Here is a 15,919-nt window from a genome sequence, read left to right as displayed (position 1 = left end):
TAAACAAGTTAAATGGAACATCAGTTCCCTAAGAATTTCATATGGTTTTTTACTGATCACCTCTTAAGTTACATAACTTTTAAACTTGAATAATTAAGCATTTTAGGTAGTATATTCTGAATCTTTTCTCCGATTCCACTTAATTTTACTAATTTTATTTGTAATTAAAAGCTTCATGGGATGAAAGAATGTAAAAATACAAGTTTAAACATAAAGGTAGATTGGGAGGGTTTACTATTTTAAATGCCTTGTCTGTATTAACAGAAAAAAGTAAATCCAGATTTGCAAGTGGAAGTGAAACCCAGTATTCGAGCAAGAAAGATCCAGGAAGAAAAAATGAGGAAACAAATGCAGAAGGAGGAATATTGGCGAAGAAGGGAAGAAGAAGAACGATGGAGGATGGAAATGAGGTATTATTTTTGTAACTTGTTTTGTTTATTTTTTTCATACTCAAAATCCCAAAACCTCATGCTTGCCAGGCAGGCGCTGTGCTGCTGACCTGTATCCCTAGCCCACTCCTTAATTTTTATTACCATGGCAGTAAGTGATTCCTCTTTTCTTAAAAAAATGTAACTATTCTGAATATGTGGTTCTCATTCATAGCAGTCCATGTTATGTATAATATACTTCCAGTATTCAGTAAGATTATAGGACTAGGAAAAACTTATATTAAAGTTAAGTTTTTGGCTACATGATACTTGACTATAGCTTGATGTTAGGAATTTTGTATAAATGGTTGTCATATTGAATATATGAAGAAATAGTTTCATCTTATAAATAAGTGCTTCAGTTTAAAACAAGAAAATATAACATGGCTACCTGATAGCAGTACCCTAAATTTGATAGATTAGGTTTCTGTATTAATAATGTAGTTTTTAGCCTGGCGTGCTGGCACATGCCTGTAATCCCAGCACACAGGAGGCCAAGGCAGGAAGATCATCCACAAGTTCAAGACCAGCTTGACCTGCATAGTGAGATCCTATCTCAAAAAGACAAAATAATATAGTAATAATATAAGTTTTTAAAAAAAAGTAACTGTAGGGGAGGGTAGTGATGAGTTAAAAAAGAAAATAACTTCACCAACTGCACAGAAGGAGAATTGAGATAACATCAATAACTTATTTTCACAGATTCATATATTCATATATTAGTTTGATATGTTAGCTTTTATAGAGATAAAAAATTATCTTTAAACTGTACAGTTCATTTGACAACTATTGTGACAATAAGAAGATATACTGTGGCGGGCTGGGGATTTAGCTCAGCGGCATAAGCGCCTGCCTTGCAAGCAGGCAGTTGTGAGTTCGATCCCTGGTACCAATAAAAAGACAAATAAAAAAAGAAGAAGATATACTGTGGTAGCTATTATTGTTTTCTGGTATCCTGCTCTGAAGTTCTGTACCAGTTTTGCTGCCTTGTCTTGATTGTCTTTGTTCTGTCTTGTTTTATTTTACTATTTTTAAAATTAAAAAAAATTTTTAAGGACTACAATTCAGTGTTTTTGGTGTAATCACGGAGTTGTGCAATAGTTGCCAGAAAATAGTTTTTAATAACTTCTATTGGTACATGTACATAACACATCGTAATTCTTTTTTCAATTTCTTCTCCTGCACCCTTCTCCACTTTTTTTAAAACCAGTACCAGATTCATTTATTAGTCCTTAAAAGTTAATTCTCATACATATAGATTAACAATCATTTCCACTCCCCCCTCACCCACGCCACACACAACCCTTTTAGAATGTTTCATATAAATGGAATCATGTAATAATTGTCTTGTTTCTAGCTTCTTAACATTACACAAATTTTTTTATTATGATTTGTATTGGAACATTTTAGGTATATATAATGATCACATTAATCATAGTATGTATACTATATGTATACATGATATGATGCAACTTGATTCTTTTGTTTTCCCCACTCCCATACCCTGTGCTTCAACCTTTCCTCACCTGCCCATTTACAAAGCTTTTCTTTAAAATTAGATTTTATTGGGCCAGGGGTTTAGCTCAGTGGTATAAGTCCCCGCCTGACAAGCACAAGGTCCTGAGTTCAATCACTGGTACCAAAAATTTTTTTAAAAATTAGATTTTATTAGTACATTTTAGATACACAAAATGATCACATTCATCATAGAGAATTTGTACTTGTACATGATATAAATTGAGTTCCCCCACCCCCCTTTTTCTTATGCTCCTTTCAACCCCTCCCCCCATTTACAAAACCTTTGTTTCCATTTTTTCATCTTTTCTGTTTTTAAAGTTTTTCCTTCTTTCCTTTTCCCTTTGTGCCTCCCTTCTTTCTTCTCCTCATTTGAACATTTTCTTCCTGTTTCACAATACCTGTTATACTCTTTGATCCATTCTTGTTTCTCATGCCAGAGAAGCTATGTGGTATTGACACATGTATCCATTTTATTTCACTTAATAGTATTGTCTCACAGTGACATTAAGCAGTATTTTCATTTCATTTTATGACTGGATATAATATTATGCAGGCTTGTTTTGTTTGTTTATTATTTGTTGGTTTTTTTGGTTTTTGTTTTGGATCTTGTGCTTGCCAGGCAGGCACTTATGCTACTGAGTTATAGCCCTGATTTTTTTCTTTTGTTTTTTTACACAGGGTTATGTTATGTAGTTTAGGCTGGCCTGTGTTTGAATCTTAAAAAGAGATAAGGATGTAGGGCAGTAGCTCAATGGAGGGGCAGTGGTTTCAATCCTCAATACCATGGGGTGGGGGATGATTTATTGTAATAGATATTTTAAAAGAAATTAAGTTGGGAATGATGTCACATATAAACCCAGCACTCAGGACCTAGAGGCAAGAGAATCAATGTAAGCTCAAGGCCAGCTTGAATTGCATAGGAAGACTGTTTCAGGAAAAATAAAATGAAATTTAAATATTCACTTTAAAGGATGTTTGTATTTTAATTATTACATTGAGATGGATGTGTGTGTATATATATGTTTGGGTTTTTATCTTTTAGTTTGGTTTGAGTTTTTTGTTTGTTTTTTTTTTTTTTTTTTTTTTTTATCTTTTTGGGACAGGGTCTCACTATCTAATTTATGCTGGCCTCGAGCTCATTTTGTAGCTCAGGCTAGTAGAACTTAAAACAGTCCTGCTGCTTCAAGCCTCCGAAATGCTGGGATTATACTCATGTGCCACCACATCCAGCTTTAGAAATTAGAACATTAGACTAAATGTTGTTAGTATTCTACTGTACTCATTTGAAATTGAATGTGAGGGTAGAGGCTGAAAGTATAGCTCAGTGGTAGAGTGCTTTTCTAGCATGCTCAAGTCCTGGGTTCAGTCCTCAGCTCTGCAAAAAGTTTTTAAAAAGAAGCAAAGTAAGGGTAAAACAAAAAGGGGTTTAGAAAATATAGTAGAATCATTTCTGAAAATGGTGACCAAAGCCAGGTGTAGTACTATAATTCCAGCTTGAAGGAGGCCAAGGCAAGAGGATCAAAAGTTTTGAGGCCAGAGTAGAGGATTTAGTCAGACTCTGTCTGAAAAATAAAAATTTTGGCCCTGGGATTTAGCTCAGTGGCTCAAGGGCTTTGCCTAGTAAGCACAAGGTTGTGAGTTTGACCCCTGGTACTTAAAAAAATAAAAATTTTGGGCTAGGGATATAGTTTAGTGGTATAGAGCCTGCCTGGCAAGCGCAATGTCCTGAGTTTTGATTCTTGGTGCCTAAAAAATAAAAAACGTTTAATGGGTTAGGGTTGTAGCTCAATCCCCAATACCTCAAAGAAGAAAAAAAAGTTGACCAGTAAAGCAAACTAGATTCCTGTTTGATTTCATCTCGAGTCTTTTACTTGCTATACATAAGTAATTTTTAATCTGAACCAGTAACTGTGATGTTTCATAAAAATGATGACCTTGCTAATACAGTCTGTAATTTTAAGGGCAATAGATATTAGGAGTTCAGTTAGATATAAGCATTGGGTTTACAAACCTTAACCCTAACTCTACCTTAAAATGCAGAGAGAATGGAAATAACGCTGGGATTTGTAATGTTTGCTCTTTCCGCTTTGTCTTTAAATCATAAAATTGGTTTGGTTTGGTTTGGGTTTTTATTTCTCTTTTTTTTTTTTTTTTTTTTTTTTGTACCAGGGATCAAACTCATGACCCTTGTGCTTTTCAGGCAGGGGCTTATAGCACTGAGCTAAATCCCCAGCACTCTTTTTTTTTTTTTTTTTTTTTTTTTTTGTCTTTTTGAGGCAGGGTTATACTATGCATTTCAGACTGGCCTTGAATTCACTGTGTAGTCCAGGCTGACCTTGAACTCACAGTGATTCTCCTTCCTCAGTCTCCTGAATGCTGGAGTTACCAGTATGCACCAGTGTGTGAAGTTTTATTGTTTATCCCTTTGGTCTAATTCTTTCTCATTTCTTTGCCATCTCTTTTGCCTTCCTTTACTTCTCAGTGAAAGAAAATAAAAGAAACTGGATAAAGTGGGGAAGAAGAAAAGTTACGTAGGCTGATTCATATGAAGTTTTTAAAAATTTCTTTTTATGTCGTTGTTGTAAGCTCTTTATTTTTCTTCAAAGTCCTATAACATTACCCCTTGTGTTCAGGCGTTACGAAGAGGACATGTACTGGAGAAGAATGGAGGAAGAACAGCATCATTGGGATGATCGCCGAAGAATGCCTGATGGAGGATATCCTCATGGTCCTCCAGGTCCACTAGGTCTTCTGGGAGTCCGACCAGGCATGCCTCCTCAGCCACAGGGTCCTGCAGTGAGTGGCCATTTTGTTTATATTATTAGAAGATAGTTGGTCAGAAAACTATTTTGTTGACTTAAGTAATCTCATCTTGGTGGGAATTTTTCATCTAATTTAGAATTTTCCCACTTTATTATAGGCTCTCACTCCTAGTGCCTCTTAACGCATAAGGACTTTGTAAAGTTGATTGATCTTCAGTATTTGCTAAATTAGGGAAGGTGTCTGTTTTTGTTAATTATCCTAACACATAAAAGGCTTTTTTAAAGGAAAAATGTGAATGATGATACAGTTTCAATACAAAATAATAGATTAAAACTGGTTGATATATTACATATTGTGATCTTCAAAGTAGTTGTTCAGATTATAAGATATAGGCATGAAAAAATTGATCAGTTGAACAATGAAAGCAAACTGTTCTTTTTGATGAAACAACAGAGGTCAGTAGTATAATTACCCTGTATTGTGTTATATATACACACATATAATCTTTTCCCTGTTTTTTTCTTGTTTCCCCTATGATACTTATTCTTTCCTTTTGAACACTAGCATTCCTTTCACTTTCATAATATCTATTGTGTATTTTGGATATTATTCATTCTTGCAGTTTGTTACACTACAGAGGCTATACTATATTTACACATGTGAGTTTGGTTTGTTTCACTTATGAGTATGGTCTCAAGTTACATCCATTTACCCATAAAAGCCTCAAGTTTGTCCTTCTTTGTAGCTAAATAATACTCCAGTATAAAAAATACCGCATTGGGGGCTGGGGATTTAGCTCAGTGGCATAAGTACCTGCCTTGCCAGCAGGCAGTCGTGAGTTCGATCCCTGGTACCAATAAAAAGGAAAAAGACAAAAAAAAAAAAATACTACATCTTTTTTTATCCTTTCTGTGGTTAATGGGCTTCTGAGTTGTTTCCAAGATTTAGCAAGTACAAATTGTGCTGCTATAAACATAGGTACACATGTATCACTGTGAAAATGTTTTTAATTCCTCTGGGAAAATGCATAGAAACAAAACCGCTAGGTTGAATAGGACTTCCATTCCTAGCTTTTTGAGGAACCTCCAGACTGATTTCCACAGTTGGTTGTACTAGTCTGCACTCCCACCAACAATGGAGAAGGGTTCTTTTATCTATACAGCCCACAACCAGTAACTCAGCATGTTATTGGTTGATTTCTTGATAATAGCCACTCTTTTTGGAGTAAGATGGAATCTCGGTGTTTTTTTAAATTTGCATTTCTCAACTAACTAGTAATATTGAACATTGGTTCATATATTTATTTGCTATTTGTATTTCTTCATTTGAGAAGTGCATATTCATCTCAGATGTTCATTTTTGGATTGGGTCTTTGAATTTGGTGGGGGCCTGATGTTTTTCAGTTCTTATGTTCCAGATACAAGTCTGAGGGACAGTTAGCTAAAATTTTTTCCCATTCTGTGGGTTTTCTTTTCACTCTGTTGGCGATTTCTTTTGATGTGCAAAAACTTTTTAATAAGATGAAATCCCAGTTATTGATTCTTTGTACTTCCCATGCAGTTTGTATTTTGTCCATGAACCTTTTGCCTACCCCTGTGTCTTTGGCTTTCTACCTACCAGAGGCTATAGTCTTTGTTTATCAGATTAGAAGGGATAGCCAGTTTTTTAGCCAACAGTTTTTTTGTTTGGGGTTTTTTTTTAAATGTACTTTTTACTAGTACATAAAAATTGTACATATCATTAGTATTTCTCACCATTCCTTTACCAGTACTTTAGAACTTTGTTTCTTTGAATCCTAAACCTGTTTCTTTTTTTTCTTTTTTTCTTTTTTTCCTTCCAGTACTGGGGATTAAACCCAAGGGATTGAATCCAAGGGACTTCCTACAGAGCTACATGCCCAGCCTTTTTTGTTTTGAGACATGGGCTTGCTAAATTGCTACAGCTGGACTTGAATTTGCTATCCTCCTGTCTCAGCCTCTCAAAGTAGCATGCACACCCTTACCCAGCGATTATCATCAGTTTTCAAGGTTTATTAGAGATCATTTCAAGGCTAAGTGTATAACTCAGTGGTAGAGCCCTTGCTTAGCTTGTACAGTGCCTGGATTTGATTACCAGCACTGGAGAATTTTAAAAAAAATTTCTTAGCTGTGTGTGTGTGTATGTGTGTGTGTGTGTGTGTGTGTGATTAATTTTACTTGTTGTGATGTAAAATATGTATATATACACACAAAGGTAGTCTTTGTTATAACTTTCTATAATTTATATTTTAATGCAATTAATAAACAGTTTTAAATGGGCATTTTACTTTCTTACTGAAAAGAGATGACATATAGTTGGAAAATAATAATTTACTTTTGCTCAGAAAACATCTTAAAATGACTTTTCTCTCTAGCCCTTACGTCGCCCTGACTCATCTGATGACCGTTACGTAATGACAAAGCATGCAACCATTTATCCCACTGAAGAGGAGTTACAGGCAGTTCAGAAAATTGTTTCTATCACTGAACGTGCTTTAAAACTTGTTTCAGACAGTTTGTCTGAACATGAGAAGAGCAAGAGCAAAGAGGGAGATGATAAGAAAGAGGGAGGAAAAGACAGGTGTGTTTTCAAAGCTGTTTACCGTGTGTATTTTAAGTGTTGAGTGCTTTTTGCTAAAATGTACAGTGTCACACTTTGTAATTGTAGTCCATTATAAAAATATATGGGATCTATTTCAGAGCAACCTTTACAGTTTTTCAGTTGCATTCATTTGCTATTTTCAGTTTTTAATGATTTGTTACATCTGTCCCCGGTCTTTAACAACTACTTTCTGACAGCACAGGATGTAAAACATGACCTAAGACAACGCTTTAGCAGTGTCTTTCATACAGAGTTTTTATTATGATCTGTAACTTTTCCTTTTCTCTTTATCATTTGAATTTTTTCCCCTCAGTACTGGTGAGTGAGAACAGGGAACTGTAACCTACATCCCCAACCCATTTGTTTTGAAACAAGATTTCCCTAAATTGCTCAGACTAGCCTTGAACTTCAGCATTTTTGAATAGATCAGTTATGCCTATAAACCACACTCAGTGTACCATTTGGAAATAGTTTTGTATTCATAGTAAGCATCACTCTGACTTTTTAAAAAAAATGGGGACTTAACAGCTAAACTGGTGGTTTTTGTTTTTGTTTTTGAGACAGGGTCTCACTATGCTGTTCAGGTTGGCCTTGAGCACATTTTGTAGCCCAAGTTGGTCTTGAATTTGCAATGATCCTCCTGCTTCAGCCTCCCAAGTGCTGGGATTGCAGGCATGTACTACTGTGCCTACCTGCTCTTATTTTTAATTCATGCTGCTTATTCCAATGAATTGTGGTTAAAAATACTATATTTTTTCTAGTATGGATGATAATTTAAGTCATTTACAACTGTGTGTTTAGAGAATATCATGGTTCTGGATCAGAAGAGATACCATTATAATATAAGTTGATTTTGCTACAGAGCTTTGAAAGGAGTGTTGCGAGTGGGAGTATTAGCAAAAGGATTACTTCTCCGAGGAGATAGAAATGTCAACCTTGTTTTGCTGTGCTCAGAGAAACCTTCAAAGACATTATTAAGCCGTATTGCTGAAAATCTACCCAAACAGCTTGCTGTAAGTATTATGGATATGTTAAGTTTACCCCTTATCTGGTTCAAAAGATTTTGGCAGAACTAACTGTGCTTCATTTTAAACCATAGCCAGTCTTTGAAATTTGGCGTAGCTTTCCATATTGAATTTTTTGCTTAATTGTGCAAACTGATGAAACTATTTTCTACTTTGTCTTTTTAGGTTTTATAGTATTATATTTGACATGAAGCCACCTTGCTAATTTATTTAAGGATCTTAAATTGTAGCATATGTCATCCTTTTCCTGTTATTTTTTCCAAGATTTGAATCATGAAGTAGTTTTTCAGAGCAGAAAGTGTTATTTTTTTCTTTTTTAAACAAAGCCATGTATGTATGGTAAGCTTAAGGAAGAGTTTTGTATTTGGATTTCTCCAGTTTTTTTTTTTTTTTTTTTTCAATTACAGTCACCCTTATCCTTAGTAGTATATTCCAAGATCTCTATTGTATGACATTTTTCCCTGTACATGTCTGTGATAAAGTTTAATTTACCAGTTGTCCATAAGTTTAACAACAGTAACTCACCATAGGTCTTAGCAACAACTTCAACCATGGCATGATTATTTTCTTTCCTTTTTTTGAGGTAGGATATCACTGTATGTAGTCCACAGTGATCTTAAACTCCCCTTTGGCATAGTTGAATTGCCAATTTAGTCCTCCCCTTTGGGGTTATTATGATGTAAAATAAGGATTACTGGAATACAAGTACCACCATAAATAGTCAGTCTGATCCCCTAACCCTTGGGCAAGTAAAATGTGTAACTTGGATACAGTAGGCAAATAGTGTTTCATATATCAGGCCAGAAAAGACAGGATTACTTACAATTTCATGTTTTTCTATTTCTGGAATTTTTTTCTTAATGTTTTCAGATTGTAGTTGACCATCGGTAGCTAAATCTTCAGAAAGTAAAATGACTGATAAGAGATAAGCTTTGTAGTTTGTATTCTAGTGTTTATAAGAAATAATTTTTGCTTATTTTCATCCAGAGAATCATGGCAATATACACTTAATAGAACATTCTCTTTTTTATAAAAGCTTTTTTTTTTTTTTTTTTTTTTTTGTACCGGGGATCGAACTTACGACCTCACGCTTGCCAGGCAGGTGCTTATGCCACTGAGCTAAATCCTTGGCAGAATTTTTTTTAACATTGTCAGACTGACATCAAAATTAATGATTCCTTGAATAATAATAAATATTATTTCAAAACTGTACTGTAAGTTTTGGGATTGGTATTTCAGGTGGTATGGATTCTGTGGAATAATATCTGACCACAGTAGAGTAATAGATACAAACTAGATAATATAACATCTTACTAAAGTTAAGCACTTTACTATGGTTCTATTGCTTTTATTCCAGATAATGACGTTTCTTACTATAGACAGTGAAAGGTTTTGGCCCAGACAGGACACTGTAGCCAGGAAAGCCACAACGGGAAGCAGGAAGCCCCATCTTGCCCTGCCCCTAGGAAGTTACCTGTGACGCCATCTTCCCACCCCTGGGAATTTACATATGGCGCCAACCCTAGGACCAATGGGCTACCTGTGTATCCCTAATGCCCGCCTTAGGTTCCACCCCAAACCGAGGCTATTTACAGGCCCCCACGCCACGTGTCCGACGGAGAGATCGCCTGACGCCAGCGGTGGGGGTGCCGGTCATCTCTCTCCGTGTTCTCAGAATAAAGGCCGCTTTTTATTTTATATTTCTCGTCTTTTGTTAATATTTTTCATCTTTTGGAAATAACTATCAGACAGTTCTTTTTAAATATTAGGAACCCACAGAATCAGTATAAGTAGATAAGTAAAATAAACTTTGTGGCTGGGCCACTCCTGTTATCCTAGCACTTGGGAGGTTGAGGAAGGAGGATTGCTGTGATTTTGAGGCCAGCCTGAGCTACATAGAGTCTGTCTCAAAAAAAAGAAAAAAACAAAACAAAAAATTCTGTGTGTGATCACAGTTTGCAATTAACTGCTGTATATAGTTGACTTAATTCTTCAACAACTTTAAGGTATTAGGTACAGTTACTGTCCCTGTTTTACAGAAACTAGACACAAGACAGTTAAATAATTTACCACCTTCAAATCACTAATAATTGTTGTATGTCTATCAAATTGTACTGGTTTTTTTTCTAGTTATCGAGTAGGACTTTCTAATTATTATCGATAAAATGTAGAACTGTTCAGTTCACAGGGAATATACGGTCGGAATGTTTAAATTGTGGTTCCTGGATATGTGTTTTGTTTTTTCTTTTTCACATTCTGTAGATACAAGAGATAAATACACCACTGTTTTATTCAAGAGTTCATCATCTTAAAGAGGGATGTCATAGTATACAAATAACAGTATTAGCTCAACAAAAAATTCTGAAAATGAGGTGCAAGAGATTAATGATATAGGCATATCCGGCAGGCTTTCCGAGCAAAGTAGTGTATGATCCAGTCCTTGTAAAATAGATTAATGTAATGAAAAGCTGTAATGAAACTATTTTTGTTAATACAGCAAATCCCACTAATTTCTTATATCTTCATTACATAGGTTATAAGTCCTGAGAAGTATGACATAAAATGTGCTTTGTCTGATGCGGCAATAATTTTGAATTCATGTGTGGAGCCCAAAATGCAAGTCACTATCACCCTGACATCTCCAATTATTCGAGAAGAGAACATGAGGGAAGGAGGTTGGAAAGCCATTAAACATTCTACTCTTCCGTTAGCTATTTTTTTCATTTACCTACTCCTTTAAGATGGCGTTAAGCCCTAGAAGGCAACATGCTGGCATTACATGTGAATTTGATAGATTTGACTTACTTAGAAACCAGTTTTAAAATCATTTGCACAAAGTAAATGCTCCTCTTAGTGATGTACTTTTTTTTTTTATAAAAACATTCATAATATGATGGTTTTCTTGATTTTTTTTTTTTTAATGCTAACCTCAGATTTCTGGGGAAAAAAACCTCAAAATTATTTGTACTGGCATTGTTGATACATCAAAAATGTTTGCTAGTAACTAGGGTCAACAACTTTAACTTCTGGTAAGAAGTTCTTGTTCTTGCCTTGTCTCAGAAAAAAAAAAAAAGACAATTGAATTTAACAAAAAAAAAAATTGGCCTAAGGTTCATAATACTTAAATATCTTAAGATGTTTGTTAAGCTGTAATTGTGAATTTGGCTCATTTTAAGGTAAATATTTCCAGTTCTCTGAGGTTGCTCTTTGGTTTGGAGCACTGTCGTAAATACAGAGCATCCTTATGGGCAGATTTGGGCATTGGCCTGAATATCATACTGGAGATACTGAAATGTAAACGTGTAGGTTTAGTTAATAAGTTATAGACAGTTCAGGATTTTTAAACTTAATTTGCAATTGTAGAGTATGAAATCCTGCTGGTGCCAGCAATGTTGCTTGAGGGACTATTCTTTAATATTTTCAAAGCTTCAAGAGCTGAATTTTAAGCCAAAAGCATGATCAGTCTGCAATATGTTGGTTCTGTTGTTTTATGGGTCAGATAAAATTTACTTTGTTTCCTTTCATGTTGTTTCTATACATTTTATTGAATATGCAGTTATAGTCTACACTAATGTTTCTTTGTGATACAGGTTGAAGAGAAAAGACTCTCAGTTACTGTCCCTTTAAATTTATTTTCTTACAGCAAAGCAACTTATTTTAAGGTACTGGGCTTTCTACAACCCAGGAAAAGAACATTTTACCCAAAGCTTCATTGGGAGACATGTCTAATGTTACATACTTTTAATATATGCACCGTTTTAGGATTTTTTTGTGTTGTATTTTAAGCTTTGCATCTTAAAAACTAAATGAGTTTGTGTAAAGAATCTTTTATATAGACATGAATTTCCACTCGGGATCTGGCCATGGATGTTGCTGGAGAAAACAGTTCCTGAGTCAGTCTGGTTATATTTAATAGGCAATTATACTTGTGTAACCGTTTACCTTTATTTCAGAGTACATTTTGTCTAATTATAGACTTAATTATTATAGCATAAAGCGACTTTACAATATTAAGTTAATAATGTCACATTTATGGTAAAATTACTTGATAATCTATCCCTTCTAAAGGAAACAAAATTATATTTTTGTCTGACCCAGACTTGAGTTAGAAGTACTGTTGAGTTTTATAAATATGATCATAAGGGAAATGATCAGTCCAAAATTGAAAGATTTTGCTTCAAGACACTGAGCTGGAAAGTTGGATGTGCATAAGTATAGAAGCAGGATAGAGTGAGCATTCCTTGCTGTAGGTAACTGCAGCAAACCGTCTTTAGCTTCATTACGAAGATTGCTTCTTTCTTGCTGCAGAAAAACGGTATGTATTCTCTCACTGCAGCTCCCAGTGCTCTGTGTCTTAAAATCATTTAAAGCCTTATAGCTTGCTTTGGGGAGTTAGTACAGGGGTTGAGGAAGGCTTTGCCGGAAGAAACATTGTACATCATGAGACTTACTACTTACACATGGTATGGTAGCATCTTTAATGTATAATGGTCCTATTTAATACAAAATTTTATTCAATAAAATGATTAAATTGTCCAAATAACTGTTAAACACTAGACAGATCTATCTGTTTTATGGTACTGTGTTTGACAGTTAAACATTTAATTGACTTTAATGGGAAATGCTCAAAATCCTCTAACCCTTGCTACAGAGTATCTCTCTGCAGCAAATCAAGTATTGTATGTGTTCTTTTCCACCTGTAGCTCTTATCAGGCCCGGTCCAAAGCCTTCTAGCAAAGGGGATTGAATCCCGTCAGGGGTTGCTGCCAAGACATCGGAAGGATTTTTGACCAAGGTTTTCAAAAGCTCAGTGTCACATCTGCCATTTGATCCAGGAGGGATTTTGGATGCAGAGTCTGGCATTTATTGTCCTTTGTGTGGCTGTTTGTCTGTCTCTTCTAGAAATGAGCAGTGTTCACACTAGTTTTTAAATGGTTGAGTGGATTATATATTTTTCATAACCATTTTAATTTAAATTAACATTACCATTAACTTTTAATCATAAAATAGTGTGGACACAGCATGTCTTCTAATTGGTGATTAACCCCTTAAAATTAATGAAATACATTCATGTAGGGTAAGAATTTGTTCTTATAAACTGATTTTTGTTTTGTTAACTGGGTGTTAGGTAATAAGTATGATTTTAGCACAGTATATCTAAGGGGTTAATCCACTTGAAATATAAAAATGGGTGCAAAAATCCACACTCTAAATTTAATTTAAAAAGTCCTACTTATATCTCCTATTTAACTTGCATTAGGAATCTTGACATCTTTAAATTTGTATCAACTAAAATTTCCAAAATTCTGAATGCTTATGTACAGAAAGAAAAATTTCTCTTACATATTGGAGATTATAAAATTGTGCATTACCGTTAGATATTTAGAAACTTTTAGAAGGAAATCATACCTATTTGCATTCTAACTTTAGCAAATAGGGACATAGAAAGAGGTCCTTTAGCATGTTGTGCAAGTTTTGGGAAATGGGGATGCTTTGCTTTTTTTTTTTTTTTTTAACTGTGCTTTCCTGTGTACCTGTTCCTTATCCAAAAATATTTTTTTTCATTCCCAAGTTATTTCTGTGTTCAGTAATTGGTCTCATAGGTTTTGGAATTACTATTGTTTGTGTCTTGATACATTAATTTCTTCTTAGTACCAGGTCCCTTTTTCAGCATCTATGCTCAAATTACCAGAGGCTTTGATGATGTATTTAGTTCTTATAGATCTTCTAGAAAATCTGTACCTGTCTGATTATTTAAAGAGTAACAATTAGTAAAGAGGATCTAGCTGTGTGGTGGCACACACCTATAATCCCAGCAGGGTTGCTGCAATTCCAAGGACAGCCTGAACTACATAGCAAGTCTCTGTCTAAAAACAGAAAGAGAAAGAAAAGGATGTGATTCTTTATTAGTTGTAAGATAGATTTTTTTAAAATGTTTTCTATTTAGAATAAGGATAGATTTATCTGAATCCTAATGATGAAATATATACATTCATGTAGTTTGCCCAGATACACAACTATACTTTTAAAATCATTTTACCTTCTTCTTCCTCTTCCTTCCCCCACCTCCTCCTCCTCTTCCTCCTATTTTTCATTTGCAAACTGGAAAAGAAAAGGGTAAATAGCTACTCCAAAGAGTGAAGGGCACAGAAAGTTACCCTACATATATAAATACATATTCATTTCAGGTAGTCAGTAGATTATCATATGAATCTTAAGTGCCTCGTGATTTTGGTGTTCTTTAGCCAAAGAACTGTTATACACAATAGGTTACTTTATAATAACAATCACTGAAAGCCATGAGGAAACTAGATAGAGATAATTACTGTTTGCTTAATAATAGTTTGATGGGCAAATTTGTTACTTTTATGAAAATATAGCCAGCTCTTTGACTACTTTTGAATGATTTTAACTTTCTGACCTGGTTCAGTTCCATATTTTCTCCACAAGTTTTTGTAGCTCATTTATGTTTTAACCAATTTAAGACCCAACATACTGCTTACCATCAAAGCATTTAGCTTCTTACATCTTCTATATACTTTAACCATGCGAGTTCTTATTTCCCTTTTCTGCTTTACCTTGTTTCCCTATGGCTGTTCTTTGGAATACTTTTTATGAAAACATTGAATTGTAAAAAACATTTCATATTCTATCATAGTTAAAATTCTTATCAGGAAGAAAAAGTTTTAACTCTTAGAAATACTTGTAATTTTTTTCCTGATTATAATTGTGTTGATCATTTCATACTTGTCATCAGTTCTTTGTTACATTAGCTGCAGAATAACTTACGATCACTTAGAATATTGAACAAACTTCGTAGTTTACTATACATTCTCATTTATTATGGTGGATTTTTGTGTTCCCTCTTGTCTTTTCTTTGTGCTGGTGCGCTGTGTCCAGTAATCTTTCCTTTTGATTTTATTTGGGTGGGTAGGGTTTATATTTCCAGAAAATATGTTTTACTATATTACTAAATTAAAGTTTTAACTTAATTCTTTTTTTTTTTTTTTTCCCCCCCTGCACAATTGATTGCGTAAATTTACTGAAAGTAACTTCCTGGGTACATTGAAGTGCTGACAAAACTCTCAAATGGCTCATGTGACACTGATGCTACTTTAAGGAAGTGTCTTGCTCACCTGGTCAAACACCCATTCCTCACTGCATTTTGCCAATTCAATCCATTTTAGATGTAACCTCGGGTATGGTGAAAGACCCACCGGACGTCTTGGACAGGCAAAAATGCCTTGACGCTCTGGCTGCTCTACGCCACGCTAAGTGGTTCCAGGTTCGGAACATCATTTTACTTTTTTCTTGTAGCCTTATGAGAGAGTAGTTCAGTACAACATGTTTAACTGTGTTTAAACATTTCAAAAGATGCCCAAGCAATACTATTTTAAATTAAATCTCAGAAGATACGTTGACATAGAAAGCTGGGTATAAAGATCTGCATACTGCAGTTACTATTCATTTGACAATAAACTTAGGTTTTCGGGGTGTTTTGTAGTTTGGGGTTTTTTATTTTTTATTTTCAGTGGCTATATTTAAAGTTGACTTGTTAAGGAACAT

At 34.6% G+C, this 15,919-nt stretch overlaps 1 protein-coding gene across 5 annotated transcripts in view; it reads left to right on the top strand.

Moving 5' to 3' along the window:
* Positions 1-15,919, top strand: part of Zfr (zinc finger RNA binding protein) — an 81,526-nt gene that overhangs the window by 54,324 nt on the left and 11,283 nt on the right. For 4 of the 5 annotated variants that reach the window (XM_063258039.1, XM_063258036.1, XM_063258037.1 and 1 more), the window contains 6 exons: positions 265-410; positions 4,580-4,742; positions 7,102-7,307; positions 8,191-8,341; positions 10,887-11,028; positions 15,541-15,638. In XM_063258039.1, coding sequence (XP_063114109.1) covers positions 265-410; positions 4,580-4,742; positions 7,102-7,307; positions 8,191-8,341; positions 10,887-11,028; positions 15,541-15,638 — 906 coding nt within the window. The remainder of the gene's footprint in view (positions 1-264; positions 411-4,579; positions 4,743-7,101; positions 7,308-8,190; positions 8,342-10,886; positions 11,029-15,540; positions 15,639-15,919) is intronic. The other variant, XR_010050425.1, reaches the window with a different exon arrangement.

Source organism: Cavia porcellus, unplaced genomic scaffold, assembly GCF_034190915.1.
Source record: "Cavia porcellus strain 051 isolate PalLab524CR breed Dunkin Hartley unplaced genomic scaffold, mCavPor4.1 scaffold_11, whole genome shotgun sequence".
Lineage (NCBI taxonomy): Eukaryota > Metazoa > Chordata > Mammalia > Rodentia > Caviidae > Cavia > Cavia porcellus.
The sequence above is the reverse complement of the archived record's forward strand: the minus strand, read 5'-3'. Positions and strand labels throughout refer to the sequence as shown.